The sequence below is a fragment of the Solanum lycopersicum genome, chromosome 7 (genome assembly GCF_036512215.1).
Source record: "Solanum lycopersicum chromosome 7, SLM_r2.1".
Classification (NCBI taxonomy): domain Eukaryota; kingdom Viridiplantae; phylum Streptophyta; class Magnoliopsida; order Solanales; family Solanaceae; genus Solanum; species Solanum lycopersicum.
In genome coordinates, this window is record NC_090806.1 from 35328565 (window position 1) to 35353521 (window position 24957).

A 24957-nucleotide genomic window follows, 5' to 3' on the forward strand; every position below is an offset into this window, starting at 1 on the left:
TGATTCATTGTAGTCCCATACGCACAATGAATTGATGTGAGTAATCTAAGGACTAAGAAATGATTTCCCTACCTTATAGTGAGTCATTCTTTACACTATATATTCATTAACTTCATATGCAATTCTATATTTGTCATGCCATTGATTTCATTACTTTCATGTTTTATATATAAATGCATTTCATATACACGAGACTTTGGAATCATTGATGTAGCATAAGACATCTCAAGTGAGGGCCCAACATATGGGACCTCAACCCGAAGGCCTTCTTTAGCAAACACAGAGTCTGCTTCATTCGTTCATTCGTACTTCGCATTATTCATTTCATTCATTCTAGGCTGATGTAAACACCAGGTATACCTAGGATGAAGTTTAAGACTCTTATCGGGATCATGAAGTGCAATGACCAAGAATGACCTAATGTCATTACTTGAATCTGATTTCACCTCCTATTTGTCTTGCACAAACACCTTCGATATCATTCATTTTATTATCTTTCATACTTTAAGGAACTCCAACCTTAACCAACATATATCATGTGAGCATCATGAAATCCAGTGTCTATGCCAAACCGAAAAGAGGTGAAATAACCGGTCAAAGTGACCCAAAACATGCTAGCGTACATGGGAATTGAACCCCACTAGATCTTATATTAGCAGTATAGGTTCGAAGACTAGGACATATAAGGAGACCCATACCTGGTATGCCAGAAAGTCTCATCTCATGAGAGTTAGTGAACCTCTGGCCTTCCCGAAAGAAGGCATCACTGCTCATAGCTAGCCTATCGATGCTCAGTATAAACTTCCATTTCATTCAACTCATACGTCATGCAAGTTGGCTTCTAATATGAGGACATCATAGCTCAATATATAATTTCTCATCTAATCATTAGTATTAAGTATACATCAATCTCAATACTTTCGTTAGAGTGTACATAGAGACTGGTCTCTTCATTAGCTTTACACTCTCATAGCTGAGTACGTTTTGGTAACATTTACTTAGGCTCATTTGAGATTCCTCTCATCTTTCACAATAGCCTCTTATCATATTGTCAGCACATTCATTAGCATTAGCACATTTGCTTTTCATAATTACTCATCCCTTTTACGTGAATTTTCATTTCATCATATGCCAATGCACTTGGTCATTTAGTGTATTTCACACTCTTACTTAACCCTTCTAAGGTTTCATCATTTCATTACATATACTTAACCCTTCTAAGGTTTCATCATTTCATTACATACATCTTAGTTACTCATCCCTTTTTACGTGAATGTTCATATTTAAATTGCCATATGTATGAAACCTTAGCCGATCTTTTAATCATTTAAATAAGTTCCTAGCCATTAGCATATATTATTTTGACCAAATAGAGTTAGTCAACTTTATTGGAACTAGATAGCCAATTTATCCAAGATATGATTTCATAGATGTCTTTGAGTCAATTCAAAGTTTATGGATTTTAGTGTAACGTTTTAAGAACATATTGGACAGCATTATATTAACATTTGATGGATTTAACATCTTCATAAAATCATAACAACAGCAATTCAACATTCAGCCAAAGACACATATTCACTTAACACATCACGGACTTAACTTAGCATATTATCGATCCTTAATTATTATGATAAGATTAACTTTACGCAATTACAAGTTCATAAGTTCATTCTATACTCATAATTAAAGAAAAATACATGTTAAGAACCGCCAGCACCACATACAAACAACATGATCTCTAACCTATTAAACATTGAAATCGAAAAGGATACTAAGGAAGGGAAGTTCAACGATAACGACGGGCACAACCCTAGTTTTAAAGATCTTGTGAATAGTTCAAAGAAAATACTCTTGGAGAAAGACATACCTTAAGTAGAACTTAATATACGAAGACCACCTTTAACGAACCTTGAAGAAACCTTGAAAATCGTCTGAGAAATTCTTTGTTTTTTGTTGCGTTTTGTTCACTGTTTTTCTCACGCTTTTTTTTCTAGTTTTAGTCGTGTTTTTGTTTGTGTTTGAACGTGGTTTTTAGGTTTAGTAACTGATCTTGACTTATTCAACTTAGGTTATAATAAGTTAATTAAATAAATCAATTAACTAATTACTAAAAAGTCCATCCTAGATTGACTAGAACTAGGAAAACACAATACTTGATCAAATCTGAAATTTTTCCTAAGATTTCATTTTGCCCCTTTACATTAATTAAATAAATGGATAATTTAATTCATTAAGGTACCTAGGGTAACTATTAAAGTTCCCCTAAATCAAATGAACAAAAATTAGCCCTTTTGAACCATCCTAGGTTAAGTACTAGGATGTTTCTTGAGTTGTACTAGGTTAGTGTAATAATTTCACTTTGACCCTTTAATTTAATTAATTAAATGGATAATTTAATTAATTAAGTGACCTATGATAATTATTAATGTACCCTTAAGTCGGTGTAACCATAACTAATCCTTTGAACCATCCTAGGTTAGGTACTAGGTTTTCTTTTTTCTTGTTTTAACCGAAATCTGGATATTGCTTTGTGATTTTGGTTTTTCCCCTTTAAATTAATTATTAACTTGCTAAATTAATTAATTAAGTATCCTAGGATAATTACTAAAGTATCCTTAAGTCTTTAGGATCTTAAGTAACTCTTTGGACCATCCTAGGTTAGATACTAGGTTGTCCCTTTCTTGTCTTAATTGAAATTTGAAAATTTCCTTTTTATTTTCAGTTTTAGCCCTTTTAAATTAATTAATTAATTTTTTAAATTCATTAATTAGGTAACCTAGGGGAATTAATAAAGTACCCCTAAGTTGTTAGGACCATAACTAACCCTTTGGACCATCCTAGGTTAGGTACTAGGTTGTCTCTTTAACTAGTACTAGGTTAGTGTCAACCCGGTTTTGGTCATAGGTTGTCGGGTGCACTAATGGGTCCAATTCAGTTAGTCCTAGGTTATTTAGTTATTTAGGGCAGTAGGATAAAGTCTAGAATTTGTATGGAGGTTAGGCTCTACATGGAGTGGTCTTTTGTGCACGTTTTCCCCCCTAACTACCCTAACCAAATTCGGTTAGGGTGGTCCCCTCCTTTGGCAGCTTATTCATATGTCTTGCACATGTGCTTACACATGGGTTGGTTGCACTTTCCTAAATAACTATTATTTATGGTTCATTTGGGAATGTTTAATTATTGTCCCAAGGACCCTCACTATGTCCTTGGACACTACTTAATTTACATGATCATTTTAAATGGTCGTGTGGAATGGTACTAGGCTTGACACTTGGATGCCTAGTACTTTCTGTCAAACTATTCATAACAGATTTTCTTTTAGTTTAGGGTCTTCACTACAGGTACATTTATTGAACATCAATCTTGGATTCTGGTATGACAACCCAAAAAGTATATTTCTTATTCGTACATAGAAAATTGGCTAATATCCCTTAGCCAATTTTTCTATACTATGCCCAATATTTCTCAATATTGGGTATTGGGGTGCCTATATACCTCTAATAGGCTATCCTAACGGCATACTGGCTCTTCATTAGATATATGATTTTCTGGAATATTACACATATCCTACCATATATCACCTTTATGTGAAATATGTTGTTACATGTATCCTTTGTGTTTGTATACATGCAAATAATTATGTGGTTTTTTACAACAGAAGTTATATATGTTGTCACAGACACTATCTTTGATCCTTTCCATCATAATTGACATTTGTTCCAACAAAATCAAAATAATCCTAAAGACCATTTATATTAATACTTCACCAATTCTTTTATACAACTTATCAACAAAAATGTAATTTACAATGATATGCATAACTACCTATCTAATCAATGGTGGTAACCACAACATTTTCATTGATCTTTGCCTTTTTAGGTCTAGGCCTATGTGGGTCTTCATTGTCACTAACATAGTCATTCCGAGCCTTTAAAATTTCATAATTCCATAGGAGTGAAGCATATCTCATGCGAAGGGTGTCAACACTAATTCCACAAGGTGGTACTTCTAATACATTACTCAAAAACTCAGCATATGCAACAACAAAAAGTCGACAATCTCTGCATGATATGTCATCAATCAGAAAATTTAATAACATCACATTTTGATAGTCGTAAGACAAAAAAATAATGTGATACTTACAGACTACTGCTTTCTTGTTGGGCAATACCAGTAACATGTCTGACTTCGAATGGGTGAGATTTGTTCTTTCCTTGATAACATTCAAGAACTGACCAGTTGGTTTGCTCTTTTTGCTAAAAGATTCACTTAACTCAAGGTACTTAGGTGACATTGTAGACAACTTTTGAAGCTCGAAGGACAATTTTCTATTAGACCTAGATGAGGACATGGAATCATACACTTTTATGCATCGTTCCTTCAATGCAACGACCGCCAAGACCCAATGAAATTCCCCATTACTATTCACAGGGAGATAAACATCATTTGTCAAGTGTCAAGTCAGTTCACAAGGTACAGCAAACCTTTTCATTATGTCAATGATTTTATCCTCATATTCACTAGCATTGTCAATGTATGTTTTGAAAAAACAACTGGTGGTGGTATATCGATGTTTAGAATGAATTTGTTGCTTCGACTTCTTAAGTAAATAGTAAAATATGACATCCACATACTACACACATGCATCAAACAAGTGTATCGCTGTTTATAAATTTAATTCTATATACTCATGTACTAAAAAATACATAAAAGTGGGCATGTATTACCTCATCATTCCAACACTTATTGGGTTGAGACATTACGTAGAACCAATCCTTATTCTTTGGAAATGCAACTACAAAATCAAGTTGGTCAAAATCAAGTTACGAGCAATTAGCTAAGTAGTGATCGTCCTTGTTTCCTCTGCAATTGGCAATTGTGTAATCATTATAAATAATTATTTAGTGAACAAGAAGAAGAAATACTAATAATAGTTGAACGACCTTACTTACTTTTTTGCATGATTCTAGTAAAGACCCTCGTTTATCCATTGCGAGAAGGATGTCATTAGTTCAGTTGGACCCTCGTCGTCAATGTCAAAACCTTCAAATGGATATTCTCGCTTCACATCACAACTGACGACTTCGACTTTCTTCTCTTTATTTTTGACTTTTGCTTTTTCTTTCTGCTTCACCTTTTCCTTATCCTTCTCCTCCTTCTCCTTCTCCTTCTCCTTCTCCTTCTGCTTCCACTTCTCCATCTCATTTGCCTTCTTCTTCTCCTCCTTCTCCTTCTCCTCCTTTGCCTTCTTCTCCTTTTTTTATTCTCACTAATTGTATAAAGTGTTTGGGAAATAGATTTCTTCAACCTTCTACACTTCAAAGACTGTGAAATCTTCTTGGATGTTTGCACATCAATATTATGAGATATTTCATTAAAAGTATCAGTAAATTTTTTAACACAACTTGTAAAATAATCATGTTGCTGCTCACATTCTTCGCATAAGTAAATAAGAAAAGATTGAGATTTTACAATTCATTATAAAATAATGGTAATAGTATGTTACCATAAATGGATAGTCTGTTTCCGTAAATTAACATTATGTTGTCACATATGTACCTACTGTTGCAACACGTAAAATTTTTGTTGTCACATAGAGATCTTATGTTGTGACAGATGAATCATATGTCGACACAAATGTATCTATTGTTACCACAAATGAATCCTAAGTTGCCACATATAAATCTTATGTTGCCACAAATGACCATTTTGTTGACCTAAAGTGAGATATTACAACATATGATGACTGTTGGAATATGCACCTACATATCACGAAAATGTGGCAACATACAATACATCTTTCAATAAATGAAATATATGTTGGACAACTGAACAAGACTATATTTCTTAAATCATATCAACAAAATGGCAACAAAAAGAAGAACAAAGCAACAAAAACGACTTTTCATTGAATGTTACAATACATATACATTTCCTCAAAATGAGGATTTTTTGGGTTGGTTGATTTTCTTTCAAAAATAATAAATAATAGACACCATTAAGTCGATTATTCAATTTTTACATCTATAGAACGTTTTATTGTTCATTAATCCAAGAAAAAAACTTCAAAAATTATAACATATTTCAAAAAAAAAACTTACCTATTTCTGGTCGAACACAATTTCAGTTCAGAAAAATGAGAGAGTAACGACCGGAGAGGAGAAGGAAAATAATGGAGATAGAGATAGTCAATCGGAGAGAAAGATAATGGAGGAGAGATAGACGGATTTCTGAATTTTTAAGAAAAAAGAAGAAGAGAGAAGAGAGAGGAAGAAAAGATGATTTTTTTTTGAAATAATTTGGATTGAAGTATAGAAATGTATATTGATCCCAAATTACAATTACATTTTAGGGAAAATTGTATATAATGGCAAACTAATAACCTAAAATAAATGGAGTAGCTACGGTTTGATTTAATTGTGCTCCATAGCAAACGTTAACCAAAATTTGTCAGGCGTCTCTCTCCCAAAAGTCTCGCTCGCCTCTCTCGCTTTATACACAGAAGTGTATAATTTCTGTTTCCGTTTTGTATAAAGTGAGAGAAAATTGTATATACACATGCAAAAACATATATCTTCGTGTTATACACTTAATTATACAATTTACAAACATTTTACTTCAATTCAATTGTAGACAAATGCAAATTTTATACAAATATTGCAGAGAAAAAGGTCAACGAATTATACAATTGCGAATTATTAATTGTAGTGAAATACAATTTTCTCTAGCTTTATATAACAGAAGTGTATATATTGTGTTTCTGTTTTTGTATAAAGCGAGAGAAAAACATATATCTTCTTGCTATACACTTATAATTATGCAATATACATACATTTTAATTCCATTCAATTGTATGCAAAGCAAATTTTATAAAAATATTGCAGCGAAATAGGCAGTGAATTATACAATTGTGCATTATACAATTGCAGTGAAATAGGACACTGAATTATACAATTGCAGCGAAATAGACTAGAGAATTATACAATTGTATATGCATAGGGAATTATACAGTTTTATGTTTGCTATGGAGCGCAATTATGCAAATTTTGCTATAGTATACAAATATAATTTTTTTATTTGCTATATGTGAAAGTTGCCCCTTTTAAAAAATGATTTGACACTCTTCATCGATCTGTCCAAAAAAAAAACACAAAGACCCTTAGAGCCCGTTTGGCTCAACTTAAAAGCTGGTCAAACTGACTTAAAAACTGATTTTTGACTTATTTAGCTGTTTGACAATACTCAAAATAATTTATTTTAAGTTAAAAAAACTTATTTTAAGCCAAAAGTAAAAAGCTGGGGTAAGAGTGTTTTTTTTAGCTTATAAGCTGTTTTAAGTTGACCACATTTTTATCTTTTTGGCCTTAATATTTCTATACAATCTCCAAATTACCCATATAACCATAACATCTCTTTCTTCCATTTTTCCCTTTTCACGTTTGACATATCACCTTCAACACTTTTATCCAAACGCATAATTACTTATTTTAAAAATAAGTTTCATCATTTTTTAAAGTAATTTTTATTATGCCCATCCAAACGGCCCTTAATTTTGTGAAAAGACTCGCCGGCTCACGGCCATTTAATAATCTGCTGTTATTTCTAACTCCTCGATTAGGGCCACGGCTTGATCGGTGGTAACCTCTGTAATGGCTTCTTCTTCGCCATCATCCATGTCTCCTCCGATGATTCGCATGGAACTCCATTCACTTAATCGAGAGAAGCTCTTCAACTCTCTGCGTAACCACCTCACTTCATGCGCTCGTCCTCTCCAAGGCTTTGTTCTCTTACAGGTTCTCTGTGCTTTCAGTATTTTTTCTCTCTTAACCTTCACTCACTTAAGCTTTCTCTTCTGACTTCTCTCCTTTCGTAACTCCAACTTTGAATTAGGGTGGCGAAGAGCAAACTCGACATTGCACCGATCACCTAGAACTGTTCAGGTATAAGTAATCATTTATCTGTTTATCTACACTTGTCGATGGTTATGCTTGTTCTTAGCATCTATAGTTATTGCGTGACAAATTGACATTTTGTGTTCTGTTATACCGTGATTTATATCAAATGATTGGACAATAAGGCCTTTCACCATTCTTGCTCTCGATGTCAGTGTCACTGAAAGTAACAGTAGTTGGAGTACCCATAATATTTGATCGGATGGATACGACCATTGATGTCAAATATTACTAAGTGATTGCGGACCATAATTCAATTTATCCGTGCATTCCTGTTGCAATTCTTCTTTCGTCCTTTTATTTTCTCAATTACATTTCATTATAGAATTTCTGTTCAGGCTTAGAATTGAGCTCCAGTGTTCTGTATTCTAAAAATTGTCTACACAATGAGGAGATCGATTGAACTATATACTAACTTCTGTTGCTTATAGACAGGAGAGCTATTTCGCCTACTTGTTTGGAGTGGAAGAGCCTGGATTTTACGGAACTATTGTAAGATATGATATAAATAAGAGTTTTTTTCTTTCTTCCTAAAGATTCTTGGATAGTCCTCAAATGTCTAATCCCTTGTTTGAGAAGTAGCTTATGATCTGGTAACTGAAGTTGTCTAGATTCAATTGTATGTTTTTTTGGATTGATAGGGAGACTCATATTCTCCCTTTCCAGTGATTACATTGATAAAACTACCTCTTTGTTTTCGGTGAAGGCGATAGCTTTTTGTTTGTTTTCGTGAAGTCAATGTAGGTGTATAGGCTAAGAAATGAACTTAAAGATTCAATTATTTGGGCTTCTCTAGGATCAAATTTCCTCTTCCAAAGAGGTTTAAGGAACTTCAATCACTCCATTCTACTTATTGTTTGACTAAGTTATCCTCGATGAATACTTTTATGCAATCAATTTTTTTTGAAATGGTAACAGAATTATATTGAAGTCACAAAAGGTTGTGAATGCCATAATTACAGTGGAAGTGAGGCAAATTATAATCTAGATAAGTTCTACAGTAAACTTGTAATAGAAACTCATGGGTCGTTTCGTAGTATGTATAAGAATAATATTGAATAGAGTGTATTAGCTTTGTTGTGAATAGTGATGATATTAGTTATGCTAGTATTATTTCCTATCCACTGTTTGGTTTGGAGTATTAGGAGCAATCCGGTCTTTATAGACTGTCTTGTGCTAGGAATGCCTTCTTGGCTACCATCCAAACAAAGCATGCCGCTTTGTAGGGTATCTTGGCCTTCTATATGTGTTTCCAAGTCAGTGTTATCAAAGGTGAAAAGCGCAAAAAGCTCTAAGGTCCGTGAGGGCTTTAAGGGCAAAGCGCAGGCTTTAATAAAAAAAGGTGCAAAGGGAGAAGAGAACACAAATATTATTCAAAGACTAGTAATTATAAACATGAATGACAAATAAACGCCTAAAGAAACTGTAAAGAAAATTTTGATAAAGTGAAATATCAATTATTTAGTGTCACTTCTTCATATAAGGTTCATTGGCAAGGAAACGTTTGCCTTAGAGCCTTGATGAAGACGCTGAAGCGCACATACACGTTCTGAGCCTCGCTTCAGGGCTTAAGCGCGCCTTTGATAACACTGTTCCAAGTTCAATGTGCATAATGGTTGTTATCATTATTCATTATGTGATAGATTGTTTTCATGAATGTGTCCCAACTACCATATTTTAACTTGCTTTTGTGAGGTCCTAGTAAATAGATTAAGAGTGTTGTGGAGTTCAGTGAATCTGTCCACCCAGTTTTCAGGAAAGCTTTAAATGATGAGGCATAGCAATGCTATGATAAGTTCTCTTAAATCTTAACAGCCAATAAAAATATATGACCCATTTTGGAAATGTGGAAAATATAATGCTGATTATTTTAATTTGAACTTTTGGTTATTTATATTATCTCTATTTATTTTAAAGGGAAGGTGGAGGCTAAAAAGGTAGCATTTGCGAAGTTGGTATAAAGTAAGGATGAGGAGGAAAATGAACTAATGGGTGTAAGGAATGAAGTGGTGAAGAAGGAGGCAATGTTAGCCGTTACGACTGGTAAGACAACAACTTATGAATGCATGTATGTGAAATTAGAGGACAAAGGCGGGGATAAAAAGTTGTACAGGCTAGCCAAGGTGACAGAAAAGTGGGCTCGTAACCTGGATCAAGTGAACTGCATTTGGTGGAAGAGACACTAATTAGACGGACGTGGCAGTCATACATTCATTAACTCATGAACGAAGAGAGGGACAAAAACATTATGTTGGGGGAGTTGGAGCACTCAAAGAGATATCTCAACTTGAGGGTGTTATCCATAAGATGCGTAAGGGAAGAGCAATTTGACCGGATGGGATCTTAGTGGAATTTTGGAAGAGTGTAGGCAGAGTAGATTTGGAGTGGCTTACTAAGTAGTTTAATGTCGTTTTGAGATGACGAAGATGCCTAAAGAATACGTGTGGAGTGCGATTGATTATGTTGTACAAGAATAAGGGTGACATCCAAAATTGCAACAACTATATGACATAGGTAGTACGTTGTTAAGCCACACTATGACAGTTTGGAGGAGGGTGGTGGAGATGAGGGCGAGGGGGATGTGTCTATATCCCTAAACCAGTTCAGGGTCATGTGGGGGTGCTTGACGACATAAGCCATTCACCTTGTAAAGAGATAGGTGGAGCTGTTAAGGGAGGGGAGGGACCTTCACATGGTGTTCACAACCTGGAAAAGGCTTACGACAAAGTCATTGGGAATGTTCGATGGAGATGCTTGAAGGCTAAAGGTGTACTTATTATGTACATTAACGCGATCCAGCACATGTATGATGGATCCAAGACTCGGGTTAGGATTGTGGGATGTGACTTAGAGTACTTCCTAGTTGTGATGTGATTGCATCATGTATCAACTCTTAGCCCATTTGTGTTTGCCTTGGTGATGGACGAATTGTCTCGACATATCCAAGGTGAGGTGCTTTGGTGTATGTTATTTGCGTATGACAGTCCTGATTGACGAGAGTTGAGGTGAATTTAATGTTAAGTTGGAGGTTTGGAGGCAAACCTAGTAGTCTAAAGGGTTCAGGTTGAGTAGAACCAAGACATAATACTTAAAGTGCAAGTTCAGTGACGTAACAACATATGTTTGTGTAGAAGCGGGGCTTGATACACAGGTCATTCAAAAAAAGGAAGTTTCAAATCTTGGGTCTATTATCGAAAGAAATGGGGAGATTGACGATGATGTCACACATCATATAGGTGCAGGGTAGATGAAATGGAAGTTTGCATATGGAGTCGTTGTGATAAGAAGGTGCCACCAAAACTTAAAAGTCAAGTTCTACAAAGCGGTAGTTAGATCAACAATGTTGTACGGAGCGAAGTATTGGACAGTCAAGGACTCATGTTTAGAAGATGAAATTTGTTGAGATGATGATGCTGAAATAGATGTGTGATATATTAGGAGACACAAAATTAGGAATGAAGATATTCACAGTAAGGAGTGGCCCCATTAGAGGACAGACGCGATAATCGAGACATAGATGGTTTAGACACGTGCAGAGGAGATGCACGAATGCCCTAGTGCAGAGGTGTAGGGGGTTGGCTACTGATGGTTTCAAGAGGTAGAGGTAGACCGAAGAAGTATTGGGGAGAGGTGGTTGGACATGACATGACGCAACTTCAACTTACCGAGGACATGACCTTAAATAGAAGGTTATGGAGGACACATATTAGGATAGGAGGTTAGTTTGTTAGTCAAGTGTTGCGTCACTTATTCCTCTTTACTATTTTTCGCACTATTAGTAGTATTACTTTTGTAGTTTTTTTGTCCTTTGAGTGGTTATTGTTTTTATGGAAAAGGGTTAATATTGCCCCTGAACTATGCCAAATAGACCACTTATATCCTTCATTACATTTTGGGATCAGAAATACCCTCAAGAGTTGACACCCAAAATTTTTAGTGACGTGGCAAGCCACATGGGATTAATCCCTCTACCTAAGCATTGCCAACTAAGATCCACTACAAAAGAACTTGACCTTTGTCGCCACAAGATTCCAAAATATTGCCACTAAAGGTTATGGTTGATTTTAGTGGCGACTAAGGCTCCAACAACCATTCACTATTAAAACCTATTTTTTCAACAAAAAAAAATATGATAATCAATTTTCAATTGCAACCTAATTTTCTAAAATAAATAACTTGCAATATCAATATTAAAAATATCCAACATTATTACGAAAAATCATCAAATTTACTTCTCGATTCAAATCTCCTACTATATAATGCATCATTATACATTTTATACATTTACATATGAAATAAAAATAAAACATACAATGTCTTCATACTCCTACTTAGTCGATATTATTTTTGACTTTTTAAAAACAATGAAAAAAAACACAAAATTAGAATTTAATGTTAAAAAGTTTTAGTGACGATTTTCTGGGTTTTGTTGCGACTGTAGTCGCTGCAAAAGGTCTAGTTCTTTTGTAGTGAATCATAGTTGGCAACACTTAGGTGAATGGATTAGTCCACGTGGCTTGCCACGTCAATAAAAATTTGAGGTTAACTCTTGAGGGTATTTGTGGTCTCTTAGGATAACAGCAGGGACATTTTTGATTCCAAAATGTAACAGGGTATAAGTAGTTTATTTCACATAGTTCCGGGGCAACTTTGACCCCTTTTCCGTTGTTTTTATATTTTAATTATCATTCTAACTTGTTATGACTATGGTTTAGGATGATTTGTTAGTTTGCCATTATTGTCTTCATTTACTTTATTTCTTCCTATGTTATTTTGGATTTTTTTTTCTTGAGCTGAGATTCTATTGGAAAGAACCTCTAGGATAGTAGTAAGGTCTGCGTACATTCTACTCTCCATAGACCCTACTTTATGAGATTACATTGGGTTATTTGTTGTTGTTTGTTCTTTTAAACTGCGTGGCATGAAATTTATAGCGAATCTAAAAGATTTGATCATCATTACTCTTGCGAGAGTAAGTGCACTTAGTTGAATAGATCATTTAAGGATAAATTGTCCAAATAGTACGAGGTAGTCTTTAAGAGAAATAGAGCTAAAGGGATAAAATCAATAAATATCAAATTTTCCAGGTAGATTAGAATATAGTTTACACTAAAGATGAGTGTAAGGAGGTTTGCATAATATTCTAAACCACGTGGAAGATGTGTTTACAAGTGGAGGCCTCTAGGAAGTATGCGATTCGTCCTTTTTCTTCAAGTATATTAATGGTTTGATGTAAGGAAATTTAATAGATAGTAGCCGATGAACCTTATTGTCTAATTTTCTAATGCTTACAAGCATCTTTGAATATTGCTTTCTTAATGAAGGATATAGCAAGTGGGAAATCTATGCTCTTTATTCCTAGGTTACCCGCTGACTATGCTGTTTGGATGGGAGAAATACAACCACCTTCTCACTTCCAGGTAATTTTTTATTTTTCTAACTTGTATTTCATTGCGGATCCTGTTAGTCAAGTGTTTAACTCAATGCAAGGATTTGATTTACCCTTTATTGGTTTTTTTTCAGGAAAAGTACAAGGTTACCCAGGTCTTCTATACTGATGAGATTAAGGAAGTTTTGGTTGATCAGTACCAAGCGACAGGAGCAGCATTACTATTTCTCTTGCATGGGCTTAATACTGATAGCAACAAGTATTTTAAACCAGCAGAATTTCAGGTGATGTTTCGTCTCATGAACACCAATATACCTCTTGCATGGGGTTAATACTGATAGCACAAGTTCTCTAAACCGACAGAATATCAGGTCTATGTCTCATCTTATTGTTTGCCAAGTCATTACATAGAATTATACACAATTTATCATGTTTATGTCCAGTTGAGGTGAGGGTCTTTTAGAAATAGCCTCTCTACCTCCACGAGGTACTGGTAAGGTATGCGTACACAGCCTCCCCAGACCCCACTTAGTGGGATTTCACTTGGTATGTTGTTTTCAAGTTGGTTCACATAGTTAAGCCAGATATGGTAGTGCTAGAGTAATTACTACACCTTTTAGGAAGGGCTGACATACCAAGAATTCAGTAAAATGCGAGATCTAAAAAATTGTAGCTTGTCAAAAAATTTTCTTATGGTCACTACTTCCATCCCAATGACAACAATTTTCCTATTTTAGGGCATCCCTAGGTGTGACACAATTCATTTGTTGGTCATGTTTCATGCAACTTTAAAAGTTTTTAGAATTTAAATTTAAACTATTGCTATGATGTTTTCATGGTTCAACTAAGTTTCTGACAACTACTTGGATGTACCCTACTAGTTCTAACAATAGACTCACGACACTACTTATCTCTGTGCTGACCATGCCTGGTCATATTGCCTCACAGCAAGCGGGACAGAGGGAGTCATTTTCTCTTCGATGCAGTCTGCTTATTTAATTTAGAATTAGTGTAGTTATGATCTTGTCATCCTGTTTCACAGATAAACTAAACACTATTATGTTACTAAAAAAGACAAATCGGCTTGCTGGAAAATGAATTAAATAAGGGCAAAAAGAAAGAAAAAGCTTAAGCATTTGCTGAAAAAGTAATTGTGCGGCAATTAGTGACGGAAACATATCTAGTGAACTGATGAGGGCAGGCTTCCCATTATTTGTCCCACGAATGATTGAAATTGATAGATGGTACAGGTCTGAAACTCAGAAGGAAGATACGGGACCATTGGGATAAATACATCTACCTGTCATTTTTGTCATCCTTATTGAGAATTCCGTTACTTGTGAGAAACTTCTACAAAAGGTAATTTTGTTGATAGAACTTAGGTGCTGGGACATAATTGTAGCCAAAAAAGTTCCAAATTACAGGCAGTGTAATGAGTTATGTTAATATATTATGGCATTAAAATCGTAATTTACAACAGACATGTCACACCAAATGCCAAGCAAAAAAAAAATACATACTTGAGACTAGGAAATTCTTATTTTTCCCCGCGAAGATCCCGCGGTTATATCCCTTCTAAATTGTCCACCAAATATGTGTGGGTATGCTTTTGCATAGGGTGATTTGCAAGTATGACTTCCATAAGGGGTGGTCTGAACTTTTGGCTCCACTAACAAAACTTCTTAAAAAACAAACCCCGTTTAAGAAAATCAGTTGGAAATTTTTTTTGTTGCCCATAAGTCCTAAGTTGTTGGCATAGATTAGTTTTGCCTAGAAAGTAGGTGTTGAGATTTTCCAGTAAGTCAGAGTCCGTGAACCTACTCAACTGACCACACATTTAGCCTTAAAACATAAAGTTGCATGTGTTGCTCCAATGTTCACAATTTATGATGAGCAACAGTTGGTACTATTCATTCTAACTATCATGTTAAATTAGTCTCAGTCGTGAGATATTGACAAAAATTACCTGTATTATTCAACTGCTTACAACTTGTTCCACCACTTTATAAAGGAGCCTTTTTTATAATACACAAAATAATATTCCACGCCATTGTATGTTTTTTGATTATTGTTGAAAAGATACAATTGAATTTAATCATGTTACCTTTTGAAAACTATGTCAGTCAATGCAACTGAAAAATCATGTGCAATAGGCAAACACATTGCACTATCTTCAATCTTCGTAACTTACTGATATGTCCTGAAGTTCCACATAGGTAAACTTACTTATGTGTATACTACAATAGACTTATGTCTGATGAGAAACAAAGTTTTTGCACAACAGATTTTCTAAGTTGAGGTCATTTTTTGAAGTTTTTTTGTTAAGCAGGGAAAAAAGTTCAAGACCATCCTTTATAGTATCCTATTTTTTCTATATAAACTGTTCCATACTGGGATCATTTGTTTTTGAGAAAGTTTACATTTTATAGACAAATTCACCCATAGTGTATTTTAGTAGTAGTTAAATCTGGAGTTTACAGTAAGCAAAACCAAGAAATCTATCACCTATATCCCTCCTAAACTATCTAGAAACTGAGTAATATCCTCCACCTTCTTGGGGAGTACATAGTTACACAAGACAATTAACTTCAGACTTTGGAAAGGGATGCTCTTGTTTTCAAAACATTTTTGTATCCTTTCCCTCCATATTGTCCACCAGATGCAAACAGGGACAATCTTCCACCTCTCTTTGTGGCTGGACATATTTCCTTCTCTATTCCAGCATGTTAGAGCTTCGGAGGTATGCCATGGCATGGACCAACTGATATCCCTCAAGTTAAAAACACCTGCCACAGTTTCTCTGTTCTACAATGGATGAAGATACGGTTTGTTGTCTCTATTTCTCTTTCACAAAAAAAGCACCTGGAACGTAATTTTCTTCCCCTTTTCATTAGATTGTCCTCAGATAGTACTGCTTGCCTGCCTACTTATCAGGTGAAACAAGCCACCTTGTGAGGCACTTTAACTTTCCATATCATTTTCCAAGGCCATGGTAAGAGCATCGCAGTTGGTCTATCAAGGTGTCTGTACTGTGAATTTCCCATTGTTGGCCCTCAACCAGTGTAGATTATCTTCATTAGGTTGAAAGTTAATGGCCTGCTCCAGAGTATTGTAGAAATCTGTTAGGCAGTCAATCTTCCAGTCATTCAACATTCTCCTGAAAGAGAGGTTCCATGCTTGGTTGTCCCTGACATCTGCTACTGTTGCCTCCTGTTGGTTCAAATTATAGATCACCGAGTACATTGTTTTTAGGGATATTGACCAACCCACACATCATTCCAGAATGATGTCCTCCTTCCATTTTCTATTACAATTCTTGAGTTTCCCCACATTTTAGGCCACTGACATAGACGTACCCATAAGGGCTTCTAACTTGCTTAGTGCTCCATAAGCCTTCCATCGTGTATCTGGAAACTATAGCATCTTTCCACAGACCCTGTTCTCCTGAGACAAACCTTCATAGCCACTTCAATAAGAGACTTTGATTCTGTACTTTAAGGTTCTTTATGTCCATTCCACCTTCCTCTTTTCCCCCTTTCCATTTCCTTGCCATAAAAAATTCCTCCGCATTGAGTCTAGCTTCTCTAAGACATTCCTTGGCAAAGGAAATAAAGACATCATATAAGTTGGCATAGCATCAAGTGCACTATTAGTTAGGATCAGTCTTCCACCCAAAGATAGGTATTGACTTCTCCAATTTACCAACTTTTTTTCACACTTTTTCACCACTGCCTTCCATATGTTCCTTGACTTACTCATTGCCCCGAGAGGCATCCCTAGGTAGGTAGTAGGCAGTTCTCCACTTTACCTCCTAGAATATCAGCCAGACTGTTGATGTCTGGAACTTCATTCACTGGGTAGACAAAACTCTTGCCCCAGTTCATGTGCAATCCAGAAACAGCTTCAAACAAAACAAAAATGACCCTTAGATACTTCAGTTGCTCTTTCACTGCCTCACAGAACACTAAGGTGTCATCAGCATATTGCAGATGAGAGAAATTTAAGCCAGAATGTCACTGTCATTCATCCCGAACCCCTAAATCCTGTTCTTTTGACTGTGCCATTTTCAATATATCTCTCAATCCACCCATAGCGAGTATAAAGAGGAAAGGGAAAGGGGAAATGGGAAATGGGTCTCCCTGCCGTAGTCCTCTTTCAGAATGGAAAAAGGCCAGAGGGAGTACCATTAATTAATATTGAGAATTTTACTATACTCACACAGTATTTTATCAAGTTTATCCACCTATTTCTAAAACCCATCCGCACAAGTGTATTCCACAGGAAGTTTCAATTGAGGTGATCATATGCCTTTTCTATGTCCACTTACATAGGACCCCAAGGACTTTATTTAAATTCCTCACATCCACACATTTCATTAGCAATAAGTATGACATCCATGATATGCCTGTCCTTAATGAAAGCCATTTGATGTTTGTCCACCAGCTTGGACATCACTTTCTTAAGTCTTTCTATTAGTAGCTTGGATATGATCTTATGGACACTGCTAATCAGGCTAATGGGCCTGATATCCTTCAATTTTGATGCACCCATATTTTTGGGATCAAAGATACGAAAGTAGCATTAAAACTTTTTGCGGAGTAGCCTTGACTATGTAAGTTCTGAATGGTTGCTATCACATCTGTCTTTACCACCTCCCAACAGTGTATGAAAAATGCCATAGTGAAGCCATCTGGGTGAGGAGCCTTATCTCCTGCACAAGCAAACACACATTCTTTGATCTCTTGTTCTCCAAACGGACTTTGCAACATTAAATTATCTTCTTCATTCAAAGTAGCTTGATCTGTGGGGCTAAATGGAGGTCTCCAGTGTTCATTGTCTTTTTAGAGGTTTGGTAGAAACCTATGATCTCCTCCCTGACCATTGCTGGTTCTGATACATTAGCTCCATTGATCAGAAGACTATCAATGCTGTTGTATCTCTTGTGGCAGTTAGCTGTTCTACGGAAGAATTTTGTATTTTTATCCCCCTCTTTCAGCCATATAGCCCTGGATCTTTGCCTCCATGCCACTTCCTCCTCTTTTGCCACCTCCTCAAACTCTACTGTTTGAACAACTCTCAGAAATGACTCATCATCAGACAACCATCTATGAGCCTGGATCACATCTAAATCATAAAGCTGGTTTAAAATGTTTTGTTTCTGTAACCCTAGATTGCCTTGAACCGTTCTGCTCCATTCTTTCAACTTTACTTTGAGGGATTTCAACTTGCAAGCCAGAATGTAGTTTGGTCATCCTATAAAAATTTCAGAATTCAACCACCCCTTAATCCTCTCATTAAAATTCTCAGTTTGCGACCACCAATTTTCGAATTTAAAATAGGACAAAGACCTCCCCCAGTTTCCACATTCTAGTAGCAGAGTATTATGATCAGAAGTGACTCTAGGCATAATAGTTTACTTGATTTTCCTGAAAGATACTTCCCATTCTTCTGAGAAATGGAACCTATCCAGTCTTACTGCTGTATCGTACTTGTCTCCTTTTCTCCTTGTAAAACTGCCCCCTATGAGAGGTAGATCTTCTAGTTCCATATCCTCAATAAAGGCTGACAAATCCTTTTCCCGGAAGGGAACCTTACAACATTAAAGTCCCCAACAATCACCCAAGGGACATCAAATAGGCTCCTTACTGCCCCCAACTGCCACCATACCGCTTCCATTTCCTCTCTGTTGTTTGGAGCATAAACGCCTGATAAGTGCCAGCTAAAATCCTGCGTGTTGCACAGTAAGCTATCAGTAATGCATAGGGGTGACAATTTCAGCCCGTATAAGTGAAATGAAACCATTTTGCCCATATTAAATTAAATGGACCACTCATATTTTCTTTCCTTTTCTTAAATGGGTTAATATGATTTTCAACTATTTAATGTCATACAAATATGGACAAAATGGGTTACCATGAGAATCCATATCTAGCCCGTATAAGTGAAATGAAACATTTCCTTTTTTGTGTTTGGACAACAATAAAAAATTAGTTGGTGGAGGGGGGGATGAACTCGGGGAAGGGGATAATTTTTGTTTTTTTTTTTTGAAAAAAACAGTTTTTTTTTTTTTTTTGGAAAACAAAAAAATTTAGGGGTCAGTTCGTGAAGATTTTGGGGGGGGGGTAGTTTTTTTTTTTTGGCAAAATCAGATTCTTTTTTGCTTTTGGATTTCAAAATAAGTATAGGGGTAAGTTGGTGGAAGGTGGGGTGGGAGGGGGAGGGGGGGTTGTGCCCGTGGGCTGGCGTAATTTTTTCTTTTTTTTGCAAAAACTTTTTTTTTGTTTTTGAAAAAAAAAGATTTAGGGGTAGGTTGGTGGAATGGGGGGGGGGGGGCGGGGGTTGGTACCCGGGGGAAGGGGGTAAAAAATATTTTTTTTTTTTCAAAAACAGCAGATATTTTTTTGTTTTTGGAAAACAAAAAATTTTAGGGGTATGTTGGTGAAGAGGGGGGGGGGGCTGCCCGAGGGGAGGGGGTAATTTTTTTTTGTTGTTGAAAAATAATAATTTAGGGGTACATTGGTGGAAGGAGGAAGGTTTGGGTAGATTGCAATCCAAACCATTTTTGCTCAATCCACCCAAATTTGATTCAATCCAACCATTTGCCACTCCTAGCAATGCAATAAGTCCCCACCTCAAGAACTTCTCCCTTCCATATACTGCTGTCCCATAGAATGATAATGCCTTCTTTAGTGCCTCCGGTTTCCAACTGTGCGAATTTCACCCTCCTGTTGGCCCATAGCTCTTTGATTGTCTCCCTTATGTCACCTCTTAATTTGGACTCTTGAAAACAATATACATCTGCTCTCCATAATCCATATATGTAACATGTTCTTAATCAATAGCCTCTTCCTAGGATCATTGAGGCCTCTCACATTCCATGACACTATGTTAACCTTCATTCATATTATTTACTAAACATCCCCCCTCTGCTTCTTGTTCTAAACTAATGAAATTGCTGCTTGTTTCTAGATTTTTAAGCTCATTTGGAATCTTCTCTTTTGGAGTCACTGACACTATTGCACATGGCACTATTGCACCTGGAGCCTCTCCAGTTACTTGTCTTTTGCCATCAATTTTCATGAATAGGTTCAAGGCTACCTCCTCACAGCCTTGAAAGTGAACTCCAAATTCCTTACTTAATTTGATTATGTTCTGCTGGACCCAAATGGGGATCATGTTTTCTGGGTCCATTATGCCTTCGTCTTCTGTTGAATTAAGAGATAGAATATCCTCTAATGTGTTGTTCCCCTCCTTCTCTTTCAACTGTAAATAGCCCCGGTCACTAAACCTAACTCACCAAGCCTTAGGAGTGCTCTTCTGTGGGCTTGTAGCAACTGAATTTTGTTCCCAATAGAGCACCATTGATTGGTCTATTGGCAAAGGAAACCCGGGAATTAACTATTTTTTTCTGTCCTCCGGACATTTATTATGCTGTCACTACTGCTTGTCAATTTGAATTGCATCAAACCTGTGTGTCTCTCCATATTTTCTTTGTTCTCCGTGTGGATAATAGATATTGCATCATCATCAACTTGCTCTTCTGTCGCAATTTGATCATTGCATGCCTCAGCAAAGGTTCCTGAATTGAGTACTAATTCAGCCTCTAGCACCCTTGGTGTTGTTATGTTTGCTTCAGTCTCAATTTGAATGGGTCTGAGATCTTTTTTGCCTTAGACCCACTTGTTTAGAACTTCTGCTGGAATGGGCCAGCGGGTCCAAGCCCAAATCTTGTTTGACCTTTTTTGAATTTTTCAACGGACATTCACATGACCAGTCACGTGTTTGGCTTTGCTTTTCAAAAAGATTTGAGCAGCCCACATGCTCTTCTGTCTGTACAGTTGTTTGTAGTGCTGGAAAGGCTTTTCAAAGCCTGATATTGTCCGCGAGTTCAAAGAACTACCCACTACAGCTGGTCCGACAATCTCCTTTTCTTCTCCGACATAAAATTTCACCGGCGCCTCATTCCAGATTTGGATGATATACCCTATTCGTTCGAATTTGATTCTCACTTCTTCGGAATGCTATTTTCCCCGCCCTTTACTAGAATTCTCACCCATTTTAGGTGATTCCGGAGTTGTGTCTCCTCCTCTGTCCTTATCCATCCTCTACAATATTCCCTTACCGCCGTAAAGACCTTGTCTGACCACACGTGCAGGGGTAAACCTACCAGTCTGACCCCAAGTCTGCGTGATGGCTGCTCTAGATTGGATAGCACCTACAGTTGGTGTCTACCATTGGAGTTGCAAGCTCTATTTCTTGCAGGACCAGCTAGCTCTGATTACATGTTCTGCAGCTTCCATTGAGGTAAACTCAAAAAGGAAGCACTTTTTTCTAATGTCATAGATGTTCAGACCATGGGTTTGGTTCCAGTTCGGATTATCTCGTCTGCGAATCTCCGAAAGGGTCAGGGTGTCAGACCCATTGGTTGTAACCTGACCATAAAGGCTCCTGCTCAAGGTCTCATTCTGAGATAAATTGGTGTCACTATCTATACGAATTATATCTCCATCTTGTTTTGTAGTTGCAGCCTCTATCCCCCTAGAGGTCCATTTACTTTTCCTGAGTGTTGCAGCATAAGGAATCTTCTTGTCAACCAATGTGGGAGTTTTATTGGTTATCCTTGTGGTTTTGTAATAAATTAACTTCTTTATTTTGTTAGCCAAATCCCACCAACCTACATTGAATGATGTTTCTGGGATAATCTCTGTTTTTGCCCTGTACGCTGATTATACTTGTATATCTCCCCCTATTGTTGAAATTTCTTGCACAGAAGAGCTGTGCTGATAGTTCCTGTCGTTTCTGTCTGCAAACAGAATTTCCTTTGACCTTTGAAGCTTCTTTGAGTGCCTTTCCTGTACCAGCACTGAAAGTTCCAATGGTGAGTTCGTCACCTAGGCCTAGACCATTTAGACTTCAGAGTGTTGAGAAGAATATCCCCAACTCTGTGAACTTTGAGGTGACTGTGCAATTGAGAAATAAATTGTTGACGTCTTCATATTGCTCCTGAAACAACAACTGAAGTTGAGGAACATATCCCCAATTGTACTTTCTTTACCTTAGGAGGTAAAGTAGCTGATCTATGGAGCATTCACGTGCGGAACCTCATTTTCAGGAAACCACTTAATGGCTGGGAAATTTTGGTAGAATTGTTAAAAGTTTTGGAACAATTCAAGGATCTTTCTACTGCTGGGGATTCTTTAAGGTGGATAGTGAGAGACAAGGTAATTTTACGGTCAGATCTGCTTACAAAGTGTGCAACACTTCCAAAATTCAAATTGAAGAGTGGCAATGGAAGTTGATATGGAAGGTGAAAATACCTTACTTGATTGCATGTTTCACCTGGTTGCAAGCCAGAGGATCAGTGCTCACCATACATAACCTTAGTTAGAGAGGATATCCTTTCTGTTCTAGATGTTTTTTTCTGGAGAGGAATTGGAGACTGTTCCACATCTTTTTCACATAAACTTAGTTAGAGAGGATATCCTTTCTGTTCTAGATGTTTTTTCTGGAGAGGAGTTGGAGACTGTTCCACATCTTTTTCTTTGCACAGTAAAGGGACTTTACGATTGTGGAAAATGTTTCTCAGCTTCAGGGGTATAGGTTGGGCTATGCCTAGGAACATTGTAGATGTTCTAGCAAGTTGGAATAGAGAAGGTGCTAACTCAAGCCAGAAGGAAAGACGAAAGGTCATCCCAACCTCTATTTAGTGGACAATATGGAAAGAAAGGAACAAAAGATGCTTTGGCAATAAATCAAGTCATATCCAGAAGAGAAAGTTGAAGTGTTTGGTATTTTTGTATTTTTGGTGTAAAGGAACATGTATAAAAGATCATGATTCAATATCTGATGTTTTAGACTCGTTGTAGATGATAGAGGAGCTGTAAGTTTGGTCTCTTTACAGTCCTGTATTCATGGATGATTATACAGTCTTTGGATAATCTTACTATTCATATAAGATATGTTAGCTGTTTCTAAATAAATAAACAATGAGTACCATATTCTTACAGCATGATTGTTTGCAAGCAGTTATTTAGTGAATGATGATGATAGTTCGAAGCTATCCGTAGTGTCTAGCTATCTTGTCATTTTTCCTGTCCAATATCTTTTTGTCAATTGTTTTTTCAAATTTGGAAAGATGACGTTCAGACGATATCCATGCCTGAAGCACTTCTAGTTGGAGTTCAAGCTCGTACAGTGGTTTTTGACTGGCTATGCCTGTGGTCTGTACAGGGTATTGAGAAGTTCCAGACAGATCTAAGCACATTGCATCCTATCCTAACTGAATGCCGTGTTATAAAGTCCGATTTAGAGCTTGCTCTCATTCAATATGCAAATGACATAAGCTCTGAAGCTCATGTTGAGGTCAGTATTGTTCTACTTTTTCATGGGAAATTTCATTTAGTCTTCTTAATTTCGTTATAATATCCTGCATGTCCTAATTAGATCCCGTACTTCTCTTATTGGGTACCTGGAACTTACTGTAAAATATTTTGTCAAAACAGCCCACAAGGCTTTGGTTTAGTAGAGCAGCTAAGGGAGTGCTCTAGGTATAGATAGGGTTAAATCTGCAGGGGTTATGCAAATACATAGGGGCCTTCCTTTCTCTTTTGGATAAATGGAATGGTTTAGAAGGCGCTTTCTGGTTCTACTTTTTTCTTAAGTTGCAGTCATGTCTCTTGCCCCCAGTATAGTGACGGCTTCCATGTGTTGCTCGAATTTCATCAAGTGCTCATCAATCTTCGTTTCAAACAATGGTGAACATCTCCATTGAATGAATGTAACTGCTATGCCGCTAGCTGGTTCGATGTGTGGGACAAAGGGCTTGTAGTACCTGCTAGCACGGCTATGCAGTAGAAGGGAAGGAGCCTAAATCAACCCTTCTTTTTTTGAGTGTAGTGCGTGACATGTGGTTAGCTGCATTGCATATCATGAGTTTAGACTTTGTTGTGGACGCAATCCTAGTATTTAATGGATTGCAGGCCCATTTAGTGTTTTGGACAGCGAAAGGTGACAAGGATCTGCTTTGCGGCAGCTCACCTTTTTGAATTGAGGCGTCAATTAATACCAAGACTTCAAATATTTAATTGCATATATTATTATCCAAAAATCTCAATAATAATAGCATGTTAACAAATATTTCAATTCAAAAACTAATTGTAGATAGTAGATACTAAATGTCTAGAACTTGAATTACTCAATAATTCCCGAGATAGTTGACAAGCAATACCAGAAATCTCGAAGTCTATTTTTCTTCAAGATTTTCAAAATCTTGAAATTTAGCACCCATTTCATCATATTGCTCCTCATCTGCTTTCTCCTCGGAGTCTTTATCAATTAGTGTCTGAGTCCTACTTGAACTTGTAAATGTAGTTTGTACTACTTTGCCCTTGTCAAGCGCCCTTGAACTTAATGAAATTCCCCTAAGACCATAAATATTCTCGTCATCTCCAATTGTTGTAACAATAGTACCCCAAGTAAGATCAACTTGTTCATCTTCTTGATCTTCGGTAAATCCAACTAACTATTCATTTGACTCATCAATGTTATCCAAGGCAATCGCATAATGGTATCACGAGCTTCATAACAACATTTAGATGTTCTATTGACTTAATGTAC

General features: G+C 36.6%; 1 protein-coding gene across 4 annotated transcripts in view; it reads left to right on the forward strand.

Annotated features, from left to right (window-relative positions):
- Nucleotides 1–7512: 7512 nt before the first annotated feature.
- The window catches only part of LOC101268198 (uncharacterized), a 40049-nt gene continuing 22604 nt past the window's right edge, over nucleotides 7513–24957 (forward strand). For 2 of the 4 annotated variants that reach the window (XM_019214875.3, XM_069286820.1), the window contains exons 1-5: nucleotides 7545–7793; nucleotides 7891–7940; nucleotides 8384–8444; nucleotides 13277–13372; nucleotides 13476–13625. In XM_019214875.3, the coding sequence (XP_019070420.1) occupies nucleotides 7650–7793; nucleotides 7891–7940; nucleotides 8384–8444; nucleotides 13277–13372; nucleotides 13476–13625 (501 nt within the window). In that variant the 5' untranslated portion in view covers nucleotides 7545–7649. Of the gene's footprint in view, nucleotides 7794–7890; nucleotides 7941–8383; nucleotides 8445–13276; nucleotides 13373–13475; nucleotides 13626–23571; nucleotides 23704–24957 lie in introns of all 4 variants that reach the window. The other 2 variants (XM_004242928.5, XM_010325162.4) reach the window with 2 other exon arrangements.